The sequence below is a fragment of the Triplophysa dalaica genome, chromosome 17, assembly GCF_015846415.1.
Source record: "Triplophysa dalaica isolate WHDGS20190420 chromosome 17, ASM1584641v1, whole genome shotgun sequence".
Taxonomy (NCBI): Eukaryota; Metazoa; Chordata; class Actinopteri; order Cypriniformes; family Nemacheilidae; genus Triplophysa; species Triplophysa dalaica.
The window spans coordinates 5,941,045-5,968,880 of NC_079558.1; the positions used below are offsets into that span (position 1 = coordinate 5,941,045).

Below are 27,836 nucleotides of genomic sequence, written 5' to 3' on the forward strand. Positions count from 1 at the left end.
TAGGCCGGACTGGTTAGCAAACATCACTTTGCACTAGACAGAGGGAGGAGACTGATCTAGAAATGTATTCTCATAAACCATATTGTATCCATGTATACAAAACCATATTTTTATATAAAATGTTGTCTTTTATTCAAATACAGGTTGTTATAAAGCTGCATGTTATTAACTTAGATTTGGTTTGTTTTATTCCGTTACACACAAGGAAAAATCATTTAATTGTGCCATTTCTTTAAAATATTTAAATATTTTAACAATTATCTGATAAAAACCATGTATGTGCTTGATATATTAAATGGCGTATTCTCCTTTTTAAAACTTAGAATGTAGAGTCGCAGAAAATATTAAGGACCACTTAGAAAATTTACTGTTTATTGGAATGTTTTTGTTAAAATTATTATTTTTGTTTTATTCTGTGAACTATGTACAATAATATCATAAACAAAACATTGTTTCTATTTGCATTTATTTGCAGAAAATGAAAAACTGGAGAAACAGGTCACAATAAGAAAAATGTTCTGTATTTTTTCAGACCTCAAATACTGCAAAGAAAACAAGTTTATATGTGACCCTGGACAACAAAACCAGTCTTATGGGTAATTTTTTTTAAATTGAGATGTTTACATAATCTGAAAGCTAAATAAATAAGCTTTCTTTTGATGCATGAGTTGTTAGAATAGGATGATAACTGGCTGAGAATCTGAGAGTGCAAAAAATCTAAATATTGAGAAAAGTGCCTTTGAAGTTGTTAATAAAGGGCACTTTGGCAGTCAATCCAAGCACAAAAAGAAAAAAAATTCATATAATTAAGGAAGGACATTTACAAAATTTCTTAATGGAACATGATCTTCACTTAGTATCCTAATAATTTTTGTAATAAAAGAAAAATATATAATTTTTTGACCCATACAATGTATTTTTGTCTTTTACTAAAAATGTTCCCGTGCTACTTAAGACTGGTTTTGTGATCCAGGGTCACATATTCACTTTCACATTCACAGTGATATTTTTTCATGGATTTAGGAAAGGTTCAAAATATTTTTTTTATGTGAGAACCTCGATTTGTAGCACAGTTTTTATGTGTCTTTTCATGCTGTCAGTCTTTTAGATTGCTGTGTTGGATGAGGTTCGAGTTAGTTGAAATTCAACAGACAATGGACTGGAATGGCCACAATGCAGGTATAAATGCTTATTTAATAAAAAAAATTGGAATGGTCTCCTAATTCTTTCCACGGCTGCACACAATATGTATTAAAAAATAATTATTCTTATTCTGGAGAGTATTTGAAAAAAGTTGCAGGATGAGTCATCAATATTTACGAGATATATGCCAGAAGTAAAGCATTATAGATATAATAAATACATAAAATATTTAATTTTCCCATATAAGACAATGAACACATATAACTCTGATTTCGATTTCGCAGGGTTATAAACTTTTTAAAAGTTGACTTAAAATGCATTATGCTTGGCACCACAGTGCACACACAAACACATTTACATTCATCTATGTGATTTTTTTAAATGATTATTCTATTGTTATTTTCTACTTCTATTAATGTCCAAATGTAATACTAGAAATACTAGAACAGGCTGTATCCAAATCTCATTCATCTGAAAAAAATTATGTTTCCATTATTTATGGATCTATGAGCATAGTTCTGAGAAACCATCAGCCTCCTCCCTTCAGAAGCTGTGCCGAGAGCCTGTACTACTGTAGCTGGCAGACATCAGAAGCCGACCACATACCACACTCTATGTACTTTAAAGAAGCATGGTACTAGGGAAAAACATAATTTTAATACACCAAATATACAGTAAGACACAAACAGGGACACATATATGAAGATGTATGATGCAAACAGGAACATCTAAAAAGCACCCACAGAGAATAAAAGATAAATGGAGTAGACATTGAGAAATGGCCTTCGGATACGAAGGAGGAGAAACAGGGACAGCTGCTAAACCCAAACAGTAAAGGAGCCGACCGACAGGCAGTAAAACTATTCTACTGGACTGGACCATACAAACACTAGGCTGGTGAGGAATGAAGAGAGAGAGAGAATAGGGCACGGTTAGAAAACCTAAAGCTTCCAAACACAATCGTCTCTCATCTCTGCACAAAAACCGTTGAGGAGATCATTAACATTACTTTGGTATGAAATCCACAGCTGTTTTACGCCTGATTTCTAATCTCAGCATGTGGAATTGCAAAATTATGTTTATCTACTGTCATGCACGTAAAAACATGTAAGGAATTTAAAACCTTTATTAGGCTCTTGTATTGAAAGATAAGTATGAATTTGAAATGCAAAATTGCATGAAGCAGACGGAGAGGGATTGAATGGCTTTGGAAACAGTTTAGGCTTGAGAGGCAGGAGTGGAGGATGAACATTGCTCTACTGTTAAATACATTGCACTCCTGACTGGTTAGTAAGAGGGGGTTAAAATCGTCGGGGACAGAGTCATCCATCAGTGCTAAGGACCAGGATTTCTCCGACGACAGAGACAGAGCCTCCACTTCGGCTAGAGGAATCTAAAGAAGAAGAGACGAGCCAAGAGTGAGACGGTCAACCAGCACATGCATAGTTAGAAGAAACACACAGACTCAAACAAAGATTAATGCAAACAAACAAAATTTGGATGCAAAACTATTTGTGAGGGAGTCCGTTTATATATAAATGTAAGTAAAGTGCTTAGATAGAACACAGCTATAGAGTCAGGTGAAGGGGACCTGCTCATAGGCACAGGAGAGGTGAATGACTTTTCTTAGCGATAATAAATGTCCTCATGTTTAATGGTTCCCACAAATTGAAGGTGTATTAGAATTTATAATTAAAAGCTCTACACGGCATGTTTTACTGGTTTGCAAGGTACAGTTAGCACCCTCTGCTGGTCAATGAAATAACTACTGTTCGCCATTGATAAGTACCTGTGTTTTCTAGTAAAATATTTCGGCAAACGTTGTAATAAATATATTTTATTATATATTTTAGAAATATGCAAAATGTATTTAAATGTATTTATATATATTAAATTGTATTTAAATGTAACATAATATATATTATGTATGCGTGTGCATTTATTTTCATTTGGTTATCGATTAATCGCAAATGATGCAATTTGACATCCCTAGTCACAAAACTTAATCTAACAGTGGAAAAAAGACATCCTGTTGCAGGCAAAATTACCGCATACTGCAATGTCCGACTGACCCCTCAGAGTTTGGGCTGGAACAACCTTTTGCAAAGTCATCAAAATTGAGGACAGAAAACGTGGCCAGCTATTTCTATAAAGGCATTACACATTCTTCAATAAAGCTTCTTAGAAGACTGCATTCTGAAATGCTAATGCAATTTAATGTAATATTTCTCAGTGAAAGAGACCAAAAGAGATTTTCTTGCATAATTCAACAGCGGTCCATCACTTTATCGATCTTTAGCTCTTTGACGCCAGTATGATGAGTCCATCGCCCAATTTGGTATTTATGGGTATTTATGGTCTCTGGGACGAGACACCAAAGTCGAAGCATTTCTCCGGCTGGAGAACTCCAGAACACTTTTCATCACTTTTATGGGATGAGAAAATAAATATTCTCATTCAGACGGATGTTAGTGGAGCAGAACCGAGCCCTCAGAAGAGCATGCATGTCTCTGAGTTTAGAAAGTGATAGAAATCCCAGAGACGCAGAGGTGATTTTGTAATTGTCACAAAAAAGCTTTGCCACTATTACTCAACAAGTGAAAGTCTAACAACTTTGGTCCAGAGAGACAGAGAAAAGAACAGAGAAAAATAGGGAAGCGAGATTCAGACAGAGAAAAGACGCTAAAGACAGTTAGCGGGGAAAGCCATTGACCTGTTTCTCACTGCAGTGCTTGCTGGAAAAGGGAGGCAGAGCGTAGAAGTGGCAGATCGAGCCAGAGAGGTTGTCCATGATGCTGAGCTCGCCTTCCAGTGAGCCCTGGATCACCAGGGAAACTGAGTCAAACATTGGCCTCCGCTGTGAAGCCCCGGCACGCAAAAGACAGAATGAAGGACACAGAGAGAGCGAACAGAGAGAGCAAGGCAGAGGAGAGAGAGGGGTGACATATGACAGCACACAGAGAAAAAACAGGGGAAAGAAGGAAGAAAAGCAGTTTGTACATGTATACAGTAGCGTAGATAGCCACAAGGAAGACTTACAGTGAGATAAACTACATAGAAATGCAGTTTTACTTAAAAATAAGAATTTAGTTTTGGCAAATAATGCATTTATAAAATAATAATACAAGTAAAATGGTACATCAGTATCAGATGTATTACTTTGCTATTAATGTAGATAAACTGCAATACTATCCGACTGCAATAACGGAGGCTCCAATTCCAGGACCGCAATTCCAGCACTACCTATTTTTGTGACAGCACCACCTATCAAATCGGAGTTCGGAGAACCGCAGTCCCAAGGACACTAGTTTTGAGGACCGAAAAAAGTGCATTAGACAGTATTTCTGCCCAATTCTAACTACTTTAAAGGTTTATCACAACCAAATACTACTTTTTTCTTGCAATTAAACCTCATTGCTAACAGCTTAATGTTGAGTAATTATTTTGACTAACTAGCATAATATACCACGTATACATAAACCATAAATCATGGTATAGCCTTTTCAGTCACTAGATTAACCACATTTCAAGTACACAGTGAAGACACAAGGATGACTCAGGGTAGATTTAAGAATGTGTATATTTAATAAAATTACAAAAACATTTTTTTCCATGAACCACATTCATGCACCACTTCATTAATTACCAACTTCATTAACTTCATTGATGACGTTTTCATTGACTCCTAAGAGAGAAAAGCATAGAGAGAAAGAAAGAGAGGTGAAAGAAATAATGAACATTCAGTTTAAAATGTTGAACCCTCGAATTTTTATTTCATATTGAAAAGATCCTATAGTGACCACGAAGGCCGAAGTCTAGTAATGGACAAATTGATTTATTAATCTTTAGTCATACTATTGCCTGCACTGAGCTCTGTCCTCGAAATCACTTCATATAGACTACACAGTACATGACAAATCTAGCACGTGGTATTTTACCAGTCAATTATTATGATGTCAAAATGTACATTATAAAAATTATGTAAAAATTAAGAGACGTGCCAACTAAAACATTAAGATTAATTTAAATGACTTAAAATTGAAAAACAAGGTTTCACAATGAAGTGATACAGTTTATTGTGAAGGCTAAGCCTAGGATTAATAATAATCCCATTATGTCAGTAAATCAACATAAGATTGCCAGCTTCGGATTCGTAAAACGAATATATTTACAACTCGTTTTACAGCATTAAAAGCTTTTATTGTAGCTATTTAGTGCATTTAAGACTTTGCAACTCATGATCAACTCACTTCGCCTATTAACTTTTTGTTAAACTATTGTTTTTAATGTTGAAAGAAAAAGATTCACATTTAATACTCACACTCTTATTGTTGTCATACTTCAGTAAAACACGCTTGAAGCACTCATCGCTTCCGTTGTCGCTAAAAATCAGAATTGCGTCCCCAGAAATGCGGTCATAAAAGGGCAGCCTCCAGGTTTGCAGGCACACTTTAAAGTGCACAACATATGACAGCCAGAAGGGGGCAGTACAGCACTATTGAGATTCGTGCTGGTGATGAACAATCTGCATTGACACTGGCACACTCCAAAAGTGGGCTGGGGGAATAATGTCATTGTCATTGTTAACTTAAAAATGGCTGGTATGCCTGAAATAGCCAGTTCACTTAAAAAAGAAAAAGGCTGGATCACTACTTTCCCATGGCACCAGTCTGACCTCAGATCGCTTAGTTTTAAGAGAAAACAACAGGCTCATCTCCTTATGACCAAAACAGTGAGCGATGGAGTTTCTTACTTCAAATGTGTTTTTAAGCCTATTAAGTAAAAGTAATACATTGTAATAAAATAATACCTGTTAAAAACAATATCTAAAAATACAAACATAGAGTACATGTGAAACAGTTTAAAAGGATTGTTCACCCAAAAATTACAGTTCTGTGCTCTTACTCAACCTCTTCTCATTTCAAAAGGTTATGGCTTTCTTTCTTCTGCATAATACCAAGGAAAATATTAGATAGAATGCCGGTCCTCTCTGACAAGCACTGGTTTTGTGTCCATACAATAGAAGTCGGTGGGGACCAACGTTTTTTGTTACAAACATTCTTCATTATATCTTACTTTGTGTTTTGCAGAAGAAAGAAAGTCATACAGGTTTGAAATGACAGGACGGTGAGTAGATGATGAAAGAATTAAAATGTTTGCATGAACTATCCCTTAGGCTCTATGATGTAGATTCCTAAAATGCATGGAAGTTATAATACAAGATAGAGAGCAAGAAACAGCATTAGAATAAAAATTCAAGTTGCATTGTTTCAAAAGCACAACTAATAAAAAGATGCTTACAAATGTATAATTCAGAGCCAATATTTTAACTCCTGTTCAGATCAAATATAATATGGATACCAGAAAGGGTCAATTTCACAGCTCAGTTAACACCTTTTTGTACAGAATAATTCTGTAGTAATTTATGTACAAAAAAAACAAAAATGTTCGAACGAAGAACGGTCCCGAGAATCTCATGCCCTCCAGACTTCCAATATTAATACATTACTGTAAACACAAGTTTTGTTTATTTGTACAAACCTGGCAACAAGTCAGAGTTATTTTCTGTGGTAATGGACAGCATGCAACAGATGCTGTTAATAGGGCTTAACTTGTTTTGAACCTGAAACATTCCTTTAATATGCATCAATGAGTTCAGGGATCTATGGGATCATACTGTATGTTTTCTGTTAGCATAATGCAGATTCAGATAAGAAAAGTCAAGGGGTTCAGGTTAAACTAAAGCAAGCTGGACAACCCTGCTAAGTAAAACAGCTCACGTTGGTGTGTAGCTGCGTTTGTGAACATGATAGATGCTTGTCATTAGCTGAAAGATCCTCTCATACCATATTTAATGTTAAATTTGTTACATTTTGCATACATGGATGCTCTTGATTCAATCCAGTGGCCAACCTGCACCAGCTAATGGCCCTCTTAGATCATCTCAAAACAACTACAATGTACCAAGTCAGCTTTTGTATGACCCATTGTGATTTCCTGTCTTTTCTATTGCAAATAACTTCAAACCATAAAAAACGGACCTTTAGAAGTACAAATGGTACGCAGAAGAACACAAACTGACCTCACAACCATAATGTGTACTCACCTCCAACGGTGGTTCCAAATTTGGCGGAGGATCCGGATCTGCTGTTATGTGGTTTTCTGAATCTCTGCATATGTCTGCTGGTGGACTATCTGCAGGATAAACAGGTCGCGACAGGTCCTGAGAGTCCCTTAATATCCAAGGTGACCCCCCCGGCCCTCCCATGTCACCAGGCCCCAGGGGTGGCATACGTCCCCGGGGTATCCCACCATCTCCACCCACGGTCTCCAGCTCAAGCTCCATCTCTGCCTCCAGCTCAGCCTCCTCCTTTGCCTCTTTGTTGCTCTCCTCCAAGTGCTTCATGAGCACTGCGATGACCACGTTGACTAGAACAAACTGTGCCGTCAGGACGAACGATACGAAGTAAATGGGGGAAACGACCGTGTTGTAGCAGATGCCCGTGTCCTGGGAGCAGTCTCTGAGTGTGTCCTGTGATGAGGACACACAGAGAACACAAATGATGGCTGGTTGAGGCGAGCAGGTCACTAACGACTGCATGCAGATAGCAAAGAGCATTTCATATAAAGCTTGCATCATGGAAATTCAGCATCGTGAAAAGAGAGTACGTCCTACCTTCATAATGCCATTCCAGTTGTCCCCTGTGGATACACGGAATAGCAGGAGGAATGCCATGCCAAAGTTCCTAAACGTGGCGTAGCGGCCGAGACCTTCACATGGGTGCAACTCGTCACATACTGGACACAAATAAAGGTCAAAGGTCAAATGTTGGGAAAAGTGATATGTAAATTCAGAGAGAGACATAGAAAGACCACACAATAAATGAACAGGACATTGTCATTATATTAAATTTAAAGTGTCTTAAGTTATCCACTTTTAAAGGGATTTTTCACCACCCCCGCCAAAAATTATCATTTACGCACCCTCATGTCTAAACCTGTATGACTTTCTTCTGTAGAAAACAAAAGAAGATATGTTGAGGAATGTTGGTGCCCTATCAACATTGGGCCCCCAATGACTCCATCGTATATGGACACAAAACATTGAAACATTTATTGAAGCATCTTCTTTTTCCACAGAAGACAGTCACGTACATGTTTAAATGACATTAGGGTGAATAAATTATGACTAATTTTCATTTTGAGGTGAACTATCCCTTTAAGCACCACATCACAAAATACAATATCAAAGCTGAAAGTGAAGTGAAAATTCTGTCATTTTTACACATCCTCTTGTCATTTCAAGAAGATTTTTGAGAAATGTTGTTAAAAAAAGTTGGTCTCCATTGACTTGCATTGGTTTCGAGTCCATTGAATAGAAATCAATGGTGGCCAACAGATTTTGGTAACCAACATTCTTTAAAATATCTATATTGTGTTCTGCAGAAGAAAGTCACGTAGAGTAGTAAAATATAGTATAAAAATACATATAAATGAACATTACTAATCTATAGTTTTTTAGGTTCACCATCCTGTCCTATTCCTAGTTCAGTAGAAAATAAATGTTGTTGCTAGTCAATCTCAGTTTATCTTGTAGATTCAATATATTGTACTTGGACAGCAGCATTGTAAAGCTGGATGTGAATTATGAAGACTGTTTATTTTCAGTCGCCTGATTGGAAATGGAAATGGCATCAACCCTGGTTCTGTGCTGAGCTGAAATAAATCACGACTGGCTCCTGAACCTGCGCCCAGAATGCCGCCACGTATTCTTGAGAAAATCTGCTGCAGGGCTTGCCCTCAGAGATGAGGTTTAAAACATTCAGACATGTGCGAACGGGATCTCAAAACAATTTAAAACTAAAGAGCAAGAGAAATATATCAAGCAGTTTCAAATTTCAAACATAATCCAACCAACCAATTGTATTGTTGCAGATGAGAAGATTCTTAAAAAATCAGTGTCTTAAAAGAGTAAATAGATAAATCACAACACATGTAACTCATTTAGGGGTTTCAAACCATTTATGGCTATTATTATTTAATGAGTAATAATGCGTAACCATATTTTATTTTTTTACCTTTTAAAGGTCCAGTGTATGAAAGATAGATTGATTATGTCAATTATTAATACACCTTTAAAGACATAGCTATGTCTAATATTAAGCATATCCATCAATAGATCCTCCAAAAAATGGGCGTTTAATGGGAAAGGGGCAGTGAACAATTTGGTTAACTTGAGCTTCATAACTTTACATATTGACAAAATGCTAAATGCTTATGGCATTTTCTTTAATGCATACAGTATTTAGGTTGAGATTATTTACAGATTGAGAAAATGTTAAATTTAGTTAGACAGGTGGATCTTTGGAAGGGTTTGTGTGAGTGAGTGAATGAGACCGTGTGGAAAAATGACCCGTATGTACGTGGAGTTTGTTGTGCTTACTCAGATCACCAAACAGCTCAACTCCCAGCGCTGCGAAGATGAAGAAGAGCAACATGAAGAGAAGACCCAGATTGCCCACCTGTAGCGGAAGGAGAGGGAGCGAGGGAGAGAGAAAGTCAAGAGAGTTTGTCATGAAGCACAAGAGAAACTGACAGAACAGACCCAGAAATACCACCTGTGACGAGCCAATAAGTCAAACTGAGAGAATGATAGACGTGTTTACACCTGACTGAATCTAAAGCCTGACTGAAGGTCTGTAAATGTTTAAATCCAAACCTGGAGCTGGGGTTTAGCAGTTAGCACATGACATGTTGAGCTGTGGAAACTGGGATCTTGTCACATCATCCTGTTTCTACGCTCATTGTAATGATATTGAAGGTGAGTTTAAATGCTATTTCGTGCATTCTGACTTTTTTACACCGTTAAACGTGCTGTCTTCTCATGCTTCACATGGTCAACTTGTCAACGAACGAGTTGGACGTATTATTTCTGTGCTTAATACACTCCGGCAGGGTTCGTACAGCTTAAGGAAAGTTTTTTCAAACATGAATTCCCGTTTCGTAACAAGGGTTCTTAGTCCCTTATTGGACCATTCTATCAGACAAGCACACGAGAGAAAGACCATGCCCACACGTCAACCAGCGAGAGCGAGAAAAAAAGTGCATGCAAACACATCAACCATCAAGAGCGAAAAAAAAAAGAGCATGCCAACACATCAACCATCAAGAGCGAGAAAAAAAGAACATGCCCACACATCAACCATCAAGAGCGAGAAAAAAAGTGCCTGCCAACACATCAACCAGCGAGAGTGAGAAAAAATCATTTCGGTGATGAATGTTAAATAAACGGTGGCTATAACGCTGAATTTGCAGATCATTTGAAACTGATAGATGGAGCTGTCCCAGCGCTTAAAGATGTTACATGAACCGCACGCGGTAAGTAAAACTGAGTCATATGTCTGTGTTTTGTTGGCAATCGGTGCATATGTTCATTATGTAAACAAGACAAACTTATAGTGAATGAACAGTTATGCAGGAATAATGCGATGATGTATTGTGTGCTCGTGTATTGTGTGTTTTTCCAAAAAACAAAAACAATTCTAAACTAAGCCAACCACAGATTAATCGCTGTGCTTCGCCGAGCGCCACATGGACTGACAGCCTGTCTGCAATGTAACAAAAACAGACAAGAGATGTGAAGCGTCCCAGCTAAATATCAGCACACTTCGAACAGCCTGTCCAATCAGATAACAGGACGTCAACTAAAATCCTCATATCCTCCAATTAAAAAAAATAAAATCTTCAAAACTAGGCACACAGATAACACTACTGGATCAAGCATGACTTCTATAAAAGTGGAGAAGCGGACTGGATGCGTTGACAAATCCAATTGCTTTGGCATTTCTCTTTTCAAGTCTGGCTGTTTTCCCACCTTAATCTCTCCTAAATGCACTATTCAACTGGCCGTATTCATAGTGACTCAGGACAGGGGGATTAAACTCAAACAATCTGGCAGGATATCTCGGAACACTGTTCCGGATCACCTCTTGCAAATTGCGGAAGGGTGGATCAATAGCCCTGAACCACAAAGGGCAACTTTAATGGAAAAGGACAGATTGTGCGTGCAACACTGTGACAGAGTGTGAAAGGGTGATGCAGAAACCGAGCGACTATGCATGATGTAATTCAATTAGTGACAATCAGTAGGAAGAAGTACATGTACAATTATCTATGTGCATATCTGAGGAGTGCTACAGGAGTCTGTGTGTTTTCAAATAAAAACTCTGCGGAAACAGCCCATCAGAGCCAATCTCAACCACTGGGCCCCTTCATGGCAGATTGACTATGTAAATGAGGCCTGTGGAGAGCGGAGGGGCCCCGGGAGACTGGGGTACGGGCCCAGGAAAGGCTCTCATCACAGCACAGGATGCATTGGTTGAGTGAAGAGCAGAACTTCGTGAGAGAGACAAACAGAGAGAGAGGAGAACGTTTTGAGGAGTACCTGAGGCAAGGCCTGGATCACGGTGTCAAGGAGGGCTCGCATTCCTACAGCCATCTTTAGCAACTTTAACACTGTAAAAAGAAGATTAAAGCAGACTTTATCTTTACATTATAGTTTGGTATACACTTAAGTCTGTTTTGCACAAATTTGGGATGTAAGGTTATTATAACAAAACTAATAATATACAAAAACTATAAAAAATTCTGTTTATTGAAATAAAATAAAACATTGTTTAAAGAAATATTTATAACTATTGACTTAATAAAAACTAAATAAATCTTATATTAGCAACATAAAACATAAACAATAAACTACTTAACATATAACATATATAGACGTAACAAAGTTGCTAAAAGGTAACTAAACGCATACAAATGAAAGGAAATTCACTTATTACAAAACAAGGAAAAATGTATTTTCCTCATATTTCCATAAATTTTTTTTGGTGGGATACAGTTTATACTTGTCTATGGGTCCTGGAATAAAAAAGTTTGAAACAGGTTAGAATATAAAGTGGTACCATTTCTCTTTGGTAGCTTTCAGAGATGCATATCATGAAAAACAGGTTTTTCTTTGCCGTCTTGAAATGTACTTTAAACTTTTTAGAGCACTCTCTCCTAAATACATCTAAACTAAACTCATCAGCAGAAACACGCTGAATCTGCACTCACGAAAATCTCTGGTTCATCATTTAGAATGTTCTACACTTGATACTTTTCAAAAATGTTTTTTTAAATACACTATAAATATGATCAAATATAGAATATATTATAAACGGTTTGTTTTCTTAAATTTTGGTGTCACGCCCAAAGACGCATGTCCAGTTTATTTGTCAATTACGCAAATGCTTTCGGCTATCAATATGATAATCGTTTTTCAGCTTGGTTTAACACATTTTTCCATGTTTCATTCTGCATGTTCTGCACGAAACCAGGTCAGAAAATGTGTCAAAAATCTGCATATTCAATTCAAGCCTGGACATAAGACATTATGATATTGCTGTCAAAACCATGAATACAACAACAGTTGGTACTACGCAACATGGGCCAGTGTGAACTATGGCACTACAGATGTTGTTAAAAAAAGTAATAAGCCTTAAAGACAAAGCACCAAAACTGCTTAAAATGGTTCAGAAATATGGTCACAATGAGTGCAAGACACATTTAAAATGAACACCACCAGTAACCCTGGTGTAAAATTAAAATGCTACAAAAGTGCCTGTACACAGCATAAATCGTTCTTCAGAAGTGAAATGTAATTCTCTTGTTATTTTGGCAGTGGTCAGATCGTAGCGCATGTTATTATTGAGGTCGTGCACTACACACTGAGCTTTAATGATGTTGATGACATGGCCGCTCAGCCGTGGACGAGATGGCACAGTGGAGTCCTGCTTAATTGCAATCAGTGATGTAAGAGCTTGATGCCTATGACTTTCATTAAAGGAAAGTCTGAATGAAAGTGGGAGGAAATGGGGTGCGTACGCGCGCGCAGGCCGTGCACACATGCATCCTCACCAGCGCAGACATCAGAGCAGGTGTGTTTGCCTGGGCATCTCTGTTGAGGGAATAATCAATAAAGGCTCTCCCAGCAGCTCTTCCATTAGAAGAGAAATAATTGTTCCAAGCCGACAAGCGTCCCAGTTTCTACTCTGTGTGTGTTTGTGTAAGTTGTAGTGTGAACTGAATTTCTCATTATGGCCATCTGGACTCTTTCTACACAGACTACGGCTTCTGCTGAGCAGTCTGTGAGACAACAGAGATCCCGAGGGTGTCACAACCCAGCGCGATCTGCCGAGGAAATGGGATGAGCGCTGAGAAGCACGTGCTTCTGCAGGAATGAAAAATTAACGGTGGAAGTGCGGAATATAAGAGAGGATACGAACCACGAGCGATCCGCAGCACCCTCATTATGCGGATGATGGTGGGGTTGATGGGAAGGGACGCGTTGACCTCAATTTCCTCTAGAGTTATTCCCATTATAGACAACAGCACAATGGCAAGATCCAACTGGTTCCACCTGCGTAAAGACACTTGTTAGATTAAATCACACAACAGGGTGAAGTTGGTATTTATTTAGACGACTAACAAGCATCTAAGTCTTTGTCAGCAGGTTGAGAAGGACAAAAATAGAAAAAGGCATCACTTGAAATTATTTTCATGTGTTGCACATTTGATTTACAAGCTCAAGTTTGAGAAATTATGCATGATACCCATAACAATACAGCATATGGAGTGTGCGAAACAAAATAAGGTCTCACAAGTCAAAACTTCAAGGATAGACTGTCTCTTAAAGAAATAAAAACATGAATATAGCATACAAACTAGCATTTGCGTAACTTTTGCTTGACCTTGGGTGTAACTTCTCTTCCCTTCAGGTTTCTGAGAATGTTCATTATCCAAATATGGCTTAAAACTGTGGCTAACTTTAAATAACTCCCCCGGGTTTGAATATTATACTGATGGGCAAGGTAGAGCCTCAAGTCTGATTTAGGACACCTCAATATTCTGTGGCCTGCAGCCACGAGAGGTGTTTCATTAGATTTGTGGAGAAACTGAAGTGAAACGATTCCACAGCACGTTTCGTTATTTTTCCCACGATTTCGTTCACTAAGGGGTCCAGCGAAGGGGTGTATCTATCCTCCTTCACCTGCAGACTTGAATTGCACTCCGAGCTGATTAAAACAACAACAGCAATTTCCAGTGCTGTAAATCAATCAGGTCTTAAAGTTTCAACTCTTATACCTTCACCTCATGAACACTGTGTTCTAAAATGACAGTGTCAATGTGGGGGAGAGAAAGATCAATGTTCAGATCACTTTTGAAATAAAATTAATTATTTTGAGATCAAAGTTCTCTTATTATTATGCAAATAGCTTCTTTACATTTCCTCCAGGCTCGTATATTAATGATTTGGGAATACATTGACATGATAGGCTATTTATTATGCCGTTGAAAGAATAGGCTGATTACATGAGTATTTTTAATGGCCTATCAATTTAAGGAAAGAAGCTTACACTTGACCTAATCCTCATAATAAACGCTTTATTCATGACAAATTAAAAGTAATGGATCGTTTTGTTAGAATAATTCCAGTCTGGCCATTCCAGTGTTATGGACGTGACATTTTGCGTTATGGACGTGACATAAAAATGCTCAGAGAATGAATTTGTTACAATAATATTGAACCATTTGTTTATACTTTACTGAACCCTTCTTAATAAAGTCTAAACATTAAAAATTGTTAGTCTATGAAAAAAAAGGAAAATAAATATGCGTTATGGATGTGTCAAAGAAAGGACATGTTTTTTGGGAGACGATAAACTTTGTAGGATTTCTTCAAAATACAATTCACAATCCTGAAGCAATAACACCCAATGAATGGAGAAGGGATGCCTCCTTATAGAACATCAAATAGTTACTTTATATTCATTTTCATGTGTCTATTTATGAGGAATATGTAGCGTTATGGATGTGACAATCCATAACCCAAAGAAAGTTGCACTAACCTGACTATTAAAAATCATGCACTAAAAATAAAACAAATGCTTTACAAATTTGAATAGAGATCTCACATGGGTATTTGAACAGCCAAATGTTAATATCTGCTCTGTTACCAGAGTTAATATTGCTGGTACAAATGTTTTTTCGTGGTAAGATTGACATTTTCACAGAATTGCCACGTGTATTCCAAGTGTATGGAATTTGCCACCAATGGCTCACTCCACCCATTCCTTTCGAACCACTACGATGGCTCACACAAGACTAAGACAATATGTTATATTGTATTTCTGTCAACAAATCTTTCAAACAAATTGCATACTGGACATTTAAAATAGCCATATTAGGATATTTTTTTGCACTTTCTCAGTTATGCAATAAGAATAAATACTAAACTTTTTCTCATTGTTTGGCTGTGTGATTATGATTTGATCATTAATATCTGTTTCTGGAAAGAGTTTTTAACCAAACCACAAAACATATAAATTCTGATTTTGTTTTCCATCACAGACGCCAGTTTATACAGCCCTCATTTTTATTTCAAATTCTGAGGCGAACAAAGGAATCTCAAAGCTCTGATATCACATTCAAGCGATGTGGATTACAAACAGACCCAACTCCATCACAAAAATCCCGACACAGTCACTTCACAGCTTTAATTTGGTTTAAAACAACCACCTCAGTTGTAAAGAGCAACTTAAAAGCGCCACATGTCCTACCTGTCCTTGAAGAAGCGGCGAAACCCAAAGGCAACGAGCTTAAAGACGGACTCCAGCACAAATATGATGGTGAAAATGTAGTTACAGATCTTCAGAGCCTCATCCAGAACCTAAAAGGGAATCACAGTGAAAAATACACCTTAAACTAATCTTTCAGACACAAAGTCATTTTTTCAATACAGCACACACTGTACCGACTTGATTCATTTCACAATCGTAGGAAAAGATGATGAGCTATAAGTGCTCAGATTAGCCGGGGGACACGTCAGTCATTAGCTGGCATTTTCAGCATCTGACAGTGTTGGCGGACGTTACCTGGGGTCCACCTTTCCCCGTTCGCCACAAGGTAATTAAAGTCAGGCCAAGCCTGACAACGCACCAGAAAATCAATTGATTCCGTTCACCCAACGAGTGTGTAATTGGTCAAAGCCTAACAATCCCCTCCGCTCCACTTCCTCCAAGATTCAGCGGACTGCCAGGGCTCTAATTAAAACAGCCTGCTATTTATAGACACAGGTGAGGTCACGGACCTCCATTAGCGGTGGGGGCGAACCCGGGAACCATTCAATAGAGCTGTCTGGTGGGGACAGTAAACATTAGCTCTCAGTGGAGATAATCCCCCCAAAAATTCACAATTATCTGTTCATTGCATGTACTGTGGAAAACCCAATCCCACAATGCAATGCAGCATGGGAAAGAAGACATTCAGGGTGATGCAGTTTGAGAAAGCAAATCCTTATATAGTGAGGGGGCAGCTTGCTTGGTTTTGCGACAGAGCTCATGTTATTGTTTACTGTCCTCTATTGAATATTCATGAATTGTCTCTATAGTCCGTATTGTTATTACGCATGGGGAGAAAGTAAGATGAGGGAATATGAATACATTTCTGTATGTATATTCCAGCGTTTTATTTTAGGGAGGCATTGCTCTCATAAGACATTCTTGAACAGGCGCTGTACGAAATGTCTTGAAGCAGGACAATAAAAGTGCAAATAGGTATTGCATAACGTAAATAAAAATAATATTCTCGCTGCTTTCATATAATCAATGTGCAATGCAGTTCAACCATAATTATTTGGCAGCTTAATCAGCAAATATTATCCACACCCATAAGACACACAGCAACATTATATGCATTTACATAACTAGATACTTCATTCTCTTCTGGAATATTAACAAGGGTATGCACTCCAGAACGTTCTACCTTTGCCTGCTGGTAGTGTTCCATGGACATGGTGATGACATTCAGGCCGATGACAATCGTGATGAAGAGGTCCAGATAGTGGCTGGTGCACATCTTGTGGATGAAAAGCCGTGTGGGTGAGTAATCGGAGTAATAGGGTTTACTCTGGGCTTCTGAGGAACCAAGCAGGAAGCAAACGTGAAATAACGGCACCAAAGCGAACAATATTTTGTACACATTCATACCCACATCGAGAGAGGAAGGGAAAATGCAAAAGACCAGTGGAAACAGAAGAAGCTGACAGACAGATTATATGTGTTTCAGACACATAGAATGACAGAAGGAATAGTACACGCGAAAAAAAAAATTCACCTTCATGTCTAAACCTGTGCTGTTGAAACCTTGGCCGCTTATCGTGTTGACCCTTTTTATGGTGCTTTGGTGTTTTTTTTCCTAGTTCTTGCATTCGCTTGGAATTTAATTTCATTGTTGTTTTGCAGAAGAAAAAAGTCATACAGATTTGCAATGACATGAGGTTTCGTTTTTGTTTTTGGTGAACTATCCCTGCGTTGTTATGTTCATATGGTCTGCCCTGAATAGCAGATCGAAGGCCGAGAAGCCCAGATTTTAGGGCAACAGTGCCCTATATCTGCTCTTTTACAGACAACCAACAACATGACAAAGTCCCCCAATGCATCATGGGTAATCCTGCGTGTGCTCCTATACACGAAAATCATTCTAAATATGACATGCACATAATGGCTGTTTTGCTATCTGACCCACGTACTGTATATGTATAAGTTTAGTTTATTGTATGGCTTGTCCCTATCACTGAGGACAGAGAGGGGTGGAGGGATGGCAGAGCAGCGGGGGTCTTATTATCCCACTACACAGGCATAGCTGTGAGCGGCAGCTGTGTTCCCGGTGGGCCTGTCAGCCCATTAGGCAGCCTGTTCCTGGCACCAGCCAATGGAGCAGAGGAACAGGTGCACGTTCAACCTTTCCATTTTTTTTATATATAATGGTGCCATATCAGCAGTATTTCATAAATCACGTGGTTGCTTCCCAGGGGATAGTGAAGTTGGGTGTGATTCATCTGGAGTAATGGTCTAAATGATTTTTGGGTGTTAAATTCTTTTTCCTATAGCATATTATTATGCTTAAACCACAAATTTAAGCCATTCAAGTGATTTTCCTCAACATTGTTTAATAGCTTATCTAGCTGTCAAAAAAATATGGAAATTGGCTACAAATGGTGTGAGTTTGGGGCCGGACTATTGTTTCACCCGACCAATGTAAATGGTGAGGGTAAAGCCTGTTTGAAAAAGGTGACTATTTTTAATACATGTATACATGTAAAATGCCCAGCTTTGTGCCTTACAGACAGATTAGCATTTTATTTATGGTTGAAGGTTTTTTAAGGGACACATGTAGCTAATGTAAGTACTTTTCTAGTTATATGCATGCACGAGGCGTAGTCAATGTAGAGAGAGCATACAGCCACAGAAACAATAAGAGACCACTCCAAAAATATTTTAAGTTTGCTAAATTTACTATTTATAGGAATGGGTTTCAGTAAATTATCATTTTTGTCTATTCTGTGAACTTGTGATAACATTTCTCCTAAATTCAAAACATTGTTTTCTATTTGCATTTATTTCCATCTCTTTTCTACTCTTTCAGATAATAAAATAAATAAAAAACACTTTATACTGTGGTAGGCTATATGAGACCATTGTTTTAATTGCACTTATGCTTTTTGTTGTCCTTATATTGTTCCATTTACTTCCATCGTTTCTATTGGATAAAAGCGTCTGCTAAATGACTAAATTGAAATGCCCTTGCAGAAAATTTAAACGTTACAAACTTCAATAATAAAGATTCCAGACTGCAAAGCAAACAAATTCATAATCATGTTTTTACAACACATTGCTAATGATTTTACATATATTTTGGGATCAGTTCAAAAATGTATATTTGACGAAAAAAGCTTGCTTTTATGTGACTACGTCATTTGTGAGGTTAGTTTCTGCTGAAATTCAACAGACACTTGACTGGGACGACCATGATACACTCAGACATGCTGGTTAAAGTCAAAACAGGAGGGGTCTCTCAATTTTTTCCATGGCTTTTAGTAACATATCTGGGGTCACTCTTGTGTGAGGTCCCAGGACAAGTTGCCAGCTCCACCAGTTCTGCTGGTAATTTACTTAAGAATCATCTGAAGCATCTGGGTTAAATTCTATTAATTGGCTCCTTGTGTTCTTAAAAGTGCTGACTCAATGTTACCTGTGCTTTATAATGTACAACTTATGAATCTCAGACATCCAACCTTGGCTCAATTGCCCCTTTTGTTTTCATTTATTGTTTTTTATGACTACCAGGATCTCACAAAATTGCATGAGGTCAAGGTTCTGCTCCTTATCCCATGCGGTCTGTATTGACAACAGATTCCAGGGGGGGGGGGGCTAGGGTTTGTTGGGGAGCAACCAAGACGATTCTTTGGAAGCAAAGACAATTCCTATGTGACCTTGCCCTAGTTTCGAGGTGCTTAACTTCAGCAACAGTTTCAAAACTAGGAAACCTGGAGCTGCAGGAGTGGGAACTGTTGAGCGCTCTCAAGTATGAGCCTCTTATGACATCCCTACTAATCTACTTCCCTCCTACCCTCTTAAGTGAGATGTTCTCCCTTTGCACACTTTCATTAAAAAAAGCACAAAAATGTGAAACTTAATTTTGAAATCCATTCCAGTCCAGCATTAACATAACTGTCCTGTTCTGCGATAATAAGTGTTTGTTTTTAAGAATAATAAAAAAATTAGCGACAAAGGGAAAGATCTCAATAACCGTATGTTTTTAGTACTTAGTGAGTACTGCACTGAGTTCAATACAAGAGACTCTCATTGGCAAGCAACAAGCGGCCAATTCTACCCAAACCAAACAGAAATAGGGAGAAAGTGAATGACTTGGCTTCCCATTTACGGAAAATGGATTTGTTTCCTTTTGTTTCCTACTGGCAGTGTTTCCACTCTGATGTCATGCTATGGCGAAGGGTCTAGCTAATGTCCAGCGTCAGCCAAATCACTTTTGACAGGATTTAAAGTGAGGGAAAATGAATGAAGACTATTTTTATCCAAAACGCGAAGGATGAAATAGTGGTGGGGAATGTGGCTCTTGGACCTCTCCATCTCTGTCTCTATTTTTGCGGTACAAGCTAATGACACCATGACTATGATTTAATGAGACATTCTTTGCTAAGATGGCAGTTCTAGCCCTTTCCATTTGAGAACAACGGCCAGATATTTGGCTGAGGAAATTGAAGGTTATGGGCTGATTGACAAATAGAGGCTTTGCGCATTTGAGATAGAGCCACAAAACTTGGATCGCCCACCGGACTTGTGGTAACTCAGTGCAATACCCATTAGCTCCTGAAGGAGGATACGAGAACAAATTTCTTTATGTTCCCATTAAGAAATCATTCTGGCCTTACACCTATATTCTGCCTTTGCTGTAGTTCACATGCAATTTGAGGAGAGGCACAAAAAACGTTTAAGACAAGGAACTCTGGACCCTTCTTTCGCTTACCTGAAAAATAGTACTGAAAACGATGCTATGTGATTCTGAAATGAATTATTCAATGTAGTATTTCACTTTTACATCAAACTTTTTGTTTTGTTAACATCTGACCCTTCACCCAAAGAGGTCCAGAGTCCTTTGAGGAAACATAAACAATGAACCATAGAAAAGAGAAAAGATGTGTGAGACATACGATGTCCATCCGAGAGATGAAGCATTTAAAAGCTAGAATCTAGAAGCCAAGTCAGTTGGGAAATACAGACAATCTTTGGTCCATTATCAACATGACTTGTATTGCAGTACAAACACCACAGAGAATTGAGGAAAAGCCTTATTTTTAAATTGAATACTACTGCTATTATGTACTTTCTTACATAGAGGAAGTTCATTGATTCTGAAGGTAATGAGACATAACCGAAGGTTTAAAGTTGAAGACTATTGATGTTTGAATTATTCACGGTCATCTTGACACAGAGCTGCACTTACGACAAACAGCGCTGAGCAATGTGGTTGACGAAGACCTACCCATTACGTAGACTTTCATGAGTCGTGTAGGGTGAAAGTCATAAGTGCTGGGGAATTGTGGGAAGTGGGAGGACTAAACTTATTTAAAGAAGAGCTAGAGGAACAAAATCTAAAGCCTGGATGGCAAAATGTCAGACAAAAATAGAGAGAGTAAAAGCAGAGGTGATAAAAACAGCCATTGGAATTGGATGGTAAATTTTCACATTCGTTCATTATACGCCGAATGGTTTTTAACTGAGGCTGGTTTTACACCTCTGCGCTGCGCAATGGTCAATGACTTGCTCTGTAAAGTATTGAGTCAATGTCTGCTGGACATTATAAAAGATTTACACCAATGTCTGAATACATTTTTTGGAACAATATGCCAGCACACACAGAGTCAAAATCAACAGGAAATGACATCATTGATGCCTGCTTAACAGGCAAAAGTAAAAGACAGAAAGCAGAGATAAGAATTAAGAGATAAGAACAAAACTGACTTCAGTGATGGACGAGCATGGTAAAGAAGACACACAGACAAACAAGCACACCGACTAGAGTGAGACAAAAATCACAGACACACACATACATAATATATCATGCTAGTAGATGTGGCAGACCAACCACACTTTCTTTCTGAGTCTGACTTGAGGCAGATGGCCGTCTGAAATGGAGGCTGAATGGCACAGGCTGGTGGCTGTGAAGCTGAGAGTGTGGATGGGTAACGGTGAAGATGTGTGAAGAGCCGCACAAAGTGATGTCACTCTGCATTACTCAGTATGAGGGGTTAGTTAGGGTCCCTATCATATTTCTTCTCACAAACAGAAAGATAATGAATCCTGGGAAGGAAGGTGTTGTTTGTGTCTGACAATAAGACTCCAAGACTCGTTCTGGAACACGTGCCAGAATTTCCGCCCAAGAAACGACAATCGTCATTATTTATTTACCCTCGCATTGTTTTGCATCCCTTAAGTGTTATTTTTGCAGTGAAACACAAAAAAGACCTTTTGAAAGAAAGCTGATCCACTATTAAAGTAGCAGGAGACACACACTCACGGTAAGTCCAAGAATATTGGGGACGTACATCTATGCACCTCTAAAATCAGACATACTGTATAGTGATTGTACCCAATGCCATTGATTTCTAACCCAAATGTCATGATGTAAAATGTGTAAAATATTATTTGAAAGTAGAATGGAGATGAGCATTATAATCGAATGATCTAGACTTAAATGTCGGCCTGTTATTCATCGAATAAATATAATGCATGCTTCTATTTTTTTGTCTTTTATTGTATTTTTTATTCTTGGATGCTTGAAAGATTGTGCTATAATTCCTGAAGATAAAACAAAAGTCATGTTTCACACACAAGAAAAGAAAATAAGGATTTGTAAAAACATGATGGCAAATAAATAATGACAAAATCTTTATTTTTTGGGGCATCTAATAACCAAGGTTATACGTTACTTTAGGTATATGATGGTCAACCTTGTTAACAACAGCAAAGGGAGATATTTCAATTCCTTCTGATTTGAAAACCTCTAAATCCAAACACCGTGAAACGAGTGATTAACTACATATTTAAATAATAAAAACATCATAAAAACTCGACTATTTTACCACCGTTGTTTCACCGTGTCCTAGTTTGAACTTTACGGGAAAAAATCTTGGATCTACATGGCAACTTCTCGTGTTCCAGGCGCCTTGGTTACTCATGTTGTATGTAAAATTTGCCTTTCAGGAGTTGCATTCCATAATAGCGCCGGAATAAAGTACTGCAGTGCTAATGTAAATATAACAAAGAATCATTTACACTACAACCATTATATATCAATCTCCATGTATAACACTCTATTGTTCTTTAATGAATTATGTTACTTTGGCAATTACAGAAAATACTTCTACTTTCTTTGTCCCTGAGTTTACTATCTTGTCACACAACTTATTTAACCATCCAGACAAAAGTACATTCTCTTCCGACTGCTGGTAAGGCTGCACTCCCACAATAAGACAAACACGCCAGTCATATCAGCACTAAACTCAGAGGTTAGGAAAAGATAGCATCAAACCAACATGCTCACAACAACAACAACATGCTCGCAGAAGACTTCACACTCCATTCTCGATCGATTCAGGTTACAAACCCACTCCCTATTGAATGAACCACAAAGACTCATAAACAGATAAGGAGCACTTCCTGCCAAAAGGCATGAGTCTGCTAAAATGTTGGACGCTGTGCTCATGCATTGGAAATCAGAATCAAACTACGAATTAGCAGCTTCTCATACCCTCGCAGAGGGTAGCGGAACATTCCACAGTTAATGAGCAGTTTTTATTACTTGCATTTTAAGATGCAACATGGGCTACATCCCTCCATCACAAACTGCACAAAATAAATTTAATTTAAAAGTCATTTAGACGGTGTGACTGAACGGGATCAATAAAGCTACTAAGAACTGTTCAGTGGTATTTCTAGGAAAAGGACATGCAAAATCAAAGCGAATGCAATTCTTTCATCTGAAAAGTTTACACCATCTGTTCGATTTGACAAGGGGCTGTTGCTTGCCCAAGTTACATAAAGAAGACTTTTAGTCATTTTCACTTGCAGTAGGAAGAAAGGAAATGGTGTTTGGAGTTGCCAGGTTACATAAGCGACCGTGCTGTCTTCTGCTGCCAAGAGTGGAGGTTATGTGATAGTGGGTTATTTCATTTTCTCGGTGTCACTCTGTCTTATTGCTCCCAAAGTTACCGTCGAGAGGCAACATCATAAGCTTCCTTCAAAAAAACAAAAGGAACAAAAGTAAAATATTGAAATCTTTCCTGTCCATTTTCAATTGTTTGATATGACCTTTGGGCAAAAAGCAAAGGACGATTGTGAGACATGTCAAACTAAACTGACAGATTTTGATAGAATTGAATGCTGATTCTTTGGAACAAAATCAAAGATTTATACACTGTTAGAAAAAAATCCCATAATAAACAAAACAATTCTGGCAGCAATTTGGTGGTTTTACAGTAAAAAAAATCTGGAAACTGAGGCACAAGAGAAATTACATGTTTACTGTATTTAATAAATACGTGAAAAAATAACAGTACAATTCTGTCAAATGACATTTTTTTTAACAGTGTAGACGGTAACTATCCGTGGAGAAAAAAAACAAAGTATTTGCCCTGCAAAGAGATAAACCTATTTGAAACAAAATCCGGTTAAAACTGTATAACCTGGCAAACTACTGACACAACAGTTTTGGTGATATACCTTAGAGAACAGCTAATGAATGGTAACTAGGGGAGGACACAGGTAGAGGAGAGGCAGATGGTTCCAGCCCTACTACCGTGTGATATGATTAAGCACCCCTTTGATCCCACACGCAAGCGTACAGCAGCGATGGCGGTCCGACGGGAGGAGAACAGAAGCTAATTGAGAAAGACAGACTGGTGGGGGGTAACACACCCCCACCTCGCCCAAAGAGAAACCCACAACAGAATGACAAAATATTCTGTGGAACTGGACGCTTGACTAATTCACATATTGTCCTCTAATTAGAAGCAAAATGGAGACTGTTCATACTGAGTGACATAACTCAATCATAATGCAAACAACAAACAACATGTCAATAAGATGAATGCGTATCTTATATAGACGCTTTGAATACTAATATTTAGATCAAAAGGAACACCTTCAGGCTAATCCGCAGGGATTTATTGTTGTGTGAAGGTCTCATACTTCATACTGGCTCTTGTTAAGGTGAATGGATATTTTACAGACACCTATGTATTAGCATGAATGTATAACGTTACATTTATTTATTTGGTATGCGTTTTTATCCATAAATAACTTACAGTGCATTTGCACTATGTATTTTCAAGATCAGTATGTGTTTTCCTGAGGATCGAAACAATGACCCTTTGTGCTGCAAACGTTTTGCTTATTGACTGCGGCAGTTTCACAACGTAGTTGTTCATCATCTTTTGCTATACTCGGTTTGTTTGTTTAAATTTAAATGTGGAATAAAAATGACCTGGCACACATTTCATGCATATTTACGGACAATTTTATAATCCTACTCATTTATAACATCAGTAGTTTTACTCTGATAGAATATTAATATTAAAAGTTTGAAATAGGTGCAGAAAGAAAGAGCTGGGATTGATAAAGTTGTTCACCGAGGAAGATTTAAGTCTCTCAGCTACACTGTGAACAAAACTAGTAAAAATGTTCCAAGAACTAAAAGGTTCTCTTTTTTATAGTTATACAACTATACGATTCTAGAGCCACTGGACATTAAGCCCAGAGCTAGAAAGGCTTATGTAACGGAGGCAAGCTAGTGAGGTGCTGTGCAGTACGTAAACCTCACTCCCCGGCCTCAAGGATGCTCTAGCGACAGACTCTAGAGACTGCGGTGTTTAGCCATCATCGCTAGAGCGCCCCACTCCCATGCCAGACCGCCCCGGATCGAGGCCTGCTTAGAGTAGCGCGGAGCATTCTGGTTACACCTACTATATAATTTATAATAAATTATAATAAATGTTGAATATGACATCTTTAAGGAGTGATTTGTTGAAATAAATAAATACAATTTCCTTAAAATGACTTTTTACAAAGTACAGTAAATACTAAGGTACCCTTGTGAGCCTTGACTAAGCCCACTGATCAGAAGATGTGTATTTTCCACAGTTCGTTCGTTTGCTATGTTTTTTTAAGTTTTATTTAGTCACAACAAGACTTTAAAAATGAACTGCTCATAAGAAAAAAAAGAGAAAAAAGTGGCAGTCATCATAGTTATGACTGAAATACTAAGAACGTATTGCACCTGTATGGTCCAAAGTCAACACCATCCATTAATTATTTCTGTCTTGCCTCCATTTTTGCTTTCATTTTTTTATGGCAAAATAAAGAACAAGATGCGCCAGACTTTATAAAAAATAGTAAAAAATGTGTCTTGCTAGCCAACATCTGATTTAAAGAGCAAAACTACGGTACAGAATAATTTTATTATTACATAACTGTCCATGCATGAAAGACAATGTGATAAAAAATCTGCCTGTAATTAATTTTGATCAATTTTGTCCCCACAAGATCACACAAATACAGCAAATTTTGCTAACGTCAAAATGGAAGAAGTGCGTTACGCAAACATTTCACTCACGTCAGTCACAAATGAGATTCAACGGTCATGCAGCCTTCGAATGACAGCAGTGTTGTGTTTAGCATGTGAGCAGAACTTGGTGTTATGGGGTTACATCACAAAACAAAGTGAATCACTACACCACAACAAGAAACCAATGATAAAACTCGGAAGCATATCAAAAATGCCGTAGCTTAAAACAGTGATAATCTTCCCTTCCGTCAGCCACAGTGCGTCACGTTGGGGGCCACTTTGAGAGATTGGTCACATGCTTACCTACAGTACAGCACCACTAAAGCACTTACTCCAGGCTGGGGTGACTTCAACTGAAATTATAACCAACCTAAGAAATGTTTGTTCTCAAAGAGTTACATGCTCTCTCTCTCTCCGTCCCCTGTGTGAGCAAGAAGCTGGGCTGGCAGGAACTGGTAATGAGGTGTAGAACCAGACGTACAACACTTCCACAGACAACTCTTATGTGAATACATCAGATCTCATGACGTGCGAGCATGGGCCATCGATGGTGCCCTCCCAACCTGGTGCCCAAATCAGCACCCCCACCCTCAACCCAAACTGCACTCTTAAAAACAAAGGTGATGCAACAGCAATGCCATAGAAGAACCATTTTGGTTCCTATTCAGTCAAACCATTTTATAGTCTGAAGAACCTTTATACACACATAGAACCTTTTGTGAAACAGTTCTCAGATGCCAAAGGTTAGTTATGAGACCAAACATGCAAAAATGGTTCTTCTATGGCATCATGTAGCACCTTCATTTTTAAAAGTCTACCACCATCACCACGGTGAACATATAGACATGCCATAAGCAATCTGTACCTTTCAATGTGAGATCAGGACCCGACCAACTGACACCGGTTAGCATTATATCTAGAAGAATGAAACCATGTAATCAGTTAGGACAAGCAAAGAAACCGTCAGAGGAGCTGAAGAACAGGTGGAAAGGATGGAGTGGAAGAATATGCTGATGGGTGAGTCCAAAGTAACACTACATCTGCGTGTAAAATGTCATACTATTTAATCCGCGTTCAGCTCCATTTAGAGTCCAGGGTTGGTTAAAGTTTGCCTGCATTGTAATGATATAGCAACTATTTTATGGAAGTCTTTATGGGCAGAAATATCCATCAACAAAACCTGAAAGTTAAGAAGACCGTTCCCCCATGTCGTTCAAAACCTGTATGACTATTTCTTATGTGGAATCCAAAAAGAATATTTTTGCTGACCCTTTCAATGCAATTATTCCTGTCTGAGGCTGTTAAATCTTCAAAAAGGACAAGGAGAATGAAAGTATTATAAAAGTGGTCAGAAGATTTTTAAAAGCTTGAAAGCCTCAGTTTCGCTTTCAGAAAGCCTTATTCACTGTTATTGAACAGAAAACAGCAGACTGGAAAGTTCTTTAAAACGTCAGGTTCCATGTTTAAACGTCAAACAGATTTGGAAGAACATGAGGACAAAGGTCATTTTTGGGTGAACTATTCCAAGGAACAGTTCACACAAATATGAGACTTGTCTTCTTTTTCTCAACCTCAAGTTGTTCCAAATCTGTATAATTTGTTTTGATGAACACAAAGAAATTTAGAAGTATGTTTGTAACCAAACAGTTCTTGGCCACCATTGACTA

General features: G+C 38.1%; 1 protein-coding gene across 13 annotated transcripts in view; it reads right to left on the bottom strand.

Annotated features, from left to right (window-relative positions):
* The window catches only part of cacna1g (calcium channel, voltage-dependent, T type, alpha 1G subunit), a 106,486-nt gene that overhangs the window by 5,562 nt on the left and 73,088 nt on the right, over window positions 1-27,836 (bottom strand). For 5 of the 13 annotated variants that reach the window (XM_056770619.1, XM_056770613.1, XM_056770612.1 and 2 more), the window contains 10 exons: window positions 27,035-27,085; window positions 17,008-17,159; window positions 15,804-15,913; window positions 13,470-13,603; window positions 11,588-11,658; window positions 9,587-9,665; window positions 7,820-7,941; window positions 7,250-7,675; window positions 3,857-4,000; window positions 2,414-2,536 (listed from right to left, as the gene is read on the bottom strand). In XM_056770619.1, the coding sequence (XP_056626597.1) occupies window positions 2,414-2,536; window positions 3,857-4,000; window positions 7,250-7,675; window positions 7,820-7,941; window positions 9,587-9,665; window positions 11,588-11,658; window positions 13,470-13,603; window positions 15,804-15,913; window positions 17,008-17,159; window positions 27,035-27,085 (1,412 nt within the window). Of the gene's footprint in view, window positions 1-2,413; window positions 2,537-3,856; window positions 4,001-5,274; window positions 5,701-7,249; window positions 7,676-7,819; window positions 7,942-9,586; window positions 9,666-11,587; window positions 11,659-13,469; window positions 13,604-15,803; window positions 15,914-17,007; window positions 17,160-27,034; window positions 27,086-27,836 lie in introns of those variants that run through there. The other 8 variants (XM_056770622.1, XM_056770615.1, XM_056770611.1 and 5 more) reach the window with 5 other exon arrangements.